General features: G+C 30.4%; 1 protein-coding gene across 1 annotated transcript; it reads right to left on the reverse strand.

Moving 5' to 3' along the window:
• Positions 1–672: 672 nt before the first annotated feature.
• LOC119601406 (probable small nuclear ribonucleoprotein G) lies at positions 673–1,378 on the reverse strand. The gene is made up of 2 exons (XM_037952328.1): positions 1,181–1,378; positions 673–1,119 (listed from the first exon to the last, which is right to left on the reverse strand). Exons 1-2 carry the CDS (start codon positions 1,210–1,212, stop codon positions 921–923), a joined length of 231 nt encoding a protein of 76 aa, XP_037808256.1. The 5' UTR covers positions 1,213–1,378; the 3' UTR covers positions 673–920.
• Between the last annotated feature and the right edge of the window lie 678 nt (positions 1,379–2,056).

The raw sequence follows: 2,056 nt of genomic DNA on the forward strand, positions 1-2,056 counted from the left end.
ATTATATATTTTCAAAAATTTTCACAGTTTTGAATCAATGTTTATTGGGATATGATAGGTTGAATATTGGCAATCATTAAGGCAATTGATGAATTTTAATTCAAGGCTCTGTAAAACTTTCTCTTTAAGTTCGTAATGGTTTAAGAAGTCGCCAATCGGAATTCAAATATTCAGTAATCTATTTTCACTTCGGCTTTTAGAGCCAACCTAATAATGAACACTTTTTTATTCAATTTTTATACCCTACACCGCTTTAATAGGGAGGATATATTGGGTTTGTGTTGATGTTTGTAACGCACAATAATATTGGTTCTATACCGTCCTTAAAGTATACCAATCGGTATACTTTGTTGTATATGGTATATTTTGTGATCCGATTTAGCTATGTTCATCCCTAGCTCTACACAAAGCTCACTTCAGAAAATGCGCGATGGATGTTATTCTGCTTAAATACATTTTGTGTATTTTCCCGCAGTCGCATATAAAGCCTTATTCAGAAAATAAGTTTTTCATCAATAAATTGCTTAAATATCGTATTCATTGAATCTTATCAATAAACAATTCTAAAAACTCATAATTGCAATAATGCGATCCCAGAATAAGAACTAGAATAAAATCAATTTTATTTTGAACCAATATAGAAAGTTTCTATTAGAAACAAACACTCTTTCATGTATTAAAAGATTATACTTTATTACATACTATATAAACTAACTTAAGATATATGTACTAGTGATCTTGCCAGCTTTAGGTTTTTGCAAACCCCAAATAAATTTCTAAACATACAAATTATTTGTTTAAGGATACAGATAAAATACATCAATTCACTTGGTGTACATACTTTATTTCGTATTCCATGTATCCTATATACAAATATGGAATATATTTTGAAATTTGCGGCTGCACAAATGTAAACAGTGCTAAACCCGATCCAGAGCTTCTACCATTACAATGCTGTTACCGCGTATAACTACCATACCAATATTGTTTCTAGTACTATCTTTGCATTCTTCAACCGTTTCATCCAACACAACATTCATAAAAGGATCAAAGCCACGTAATATACCGGCAACGGAGCGGCCACCATTTAATTTTAATAGCATACGTTTGTCCATGTATCTGCAAAATGGAAAAATAATTTTTTTAGTAACTTTATTAAAAAATATATTAACTGTATTACTTTTTCAACTCTGGGGGATGAGCTTTCGACATTTTGCTTTGTTGGTTGTTTTGCCAGAAATTAAAAAATAATATAAAATTCGCAGATTTTTCCAAAAACTTGCAAAAAAATCTTGCTTTTATATTTTAGTACGGCGTGCTACAATGTTGCCAAATTTACTGTTTTCCCGTCAAAACTTGCGTTTTTGAAATGGCAGTTTCGGGGAATAATGCGTTTTTAAACAGCTATTGAAGATTTTTGTTATTTTTCCACCAAATAGAATTGGAAAAACCGTCAATGTTTCATATATAAAAAATCATTTTTCAGTAAAAAGTTTGGGAATAAAGATTTGGGAATAAAAGTAATAACTTAAAAAGTTGTTAGAATTTGTATTAAATGTTTTGGCAAAATTAAATTTTTTTTAAATTTATTATTTTCTTCATTCGGTAATTTAGACCTGGTCCACACTAAGAAACTTTTTCTTGATTCTCTTTTGAAGTTTCCTTAATGTCCACACATGAAAACTTTTGTTTCAGAAACTACGTATTAATTGCATTGATTTGTTGTTGTACGAATGAGAAGAATAACAAAACAAAACAAGTTTCCGAGTACGGGAAACTCCGTACCGCGAGAGAGATGAATGATATTCTTTCTCTTTCACGCAAAATCAAAAGTTTCCCAAAAAAAGTTTCCTAGTGTGGACCGGCAGTTACAAACTTTTCCGCTAAAATTAAAATTTGACGTTTTTATGCGGATTTCATAAAAACAAACTTTGGCGTTTTTTTGGCAAAACCGCGAATTTTTATGATTATGATATTTCAGCGATTTAGAAACCATTTTATCGCGACGAAAATGTTGGCGATTTTTTAGTGTTGCCTTGTTTTTTAAGTATGTACT

Source organism: Lucilia sericata, unplaced genomic scaffold (assembly GCF_015586225.1).
Source record: "Lucilia sericata isolate MDLA Ls3-8-SP2 unplaced genomic scaffold, ASM1558622v1 Contig000161F_arrow, whole genome shotgun sequence".
NCBI classification, from domain to species: domain Eukaryota; kingdom Metazoa; phylum Arthropoda; class Insecta; order Diptera; family Calliphoridae; genus Lucilia; species Lucilia sericata.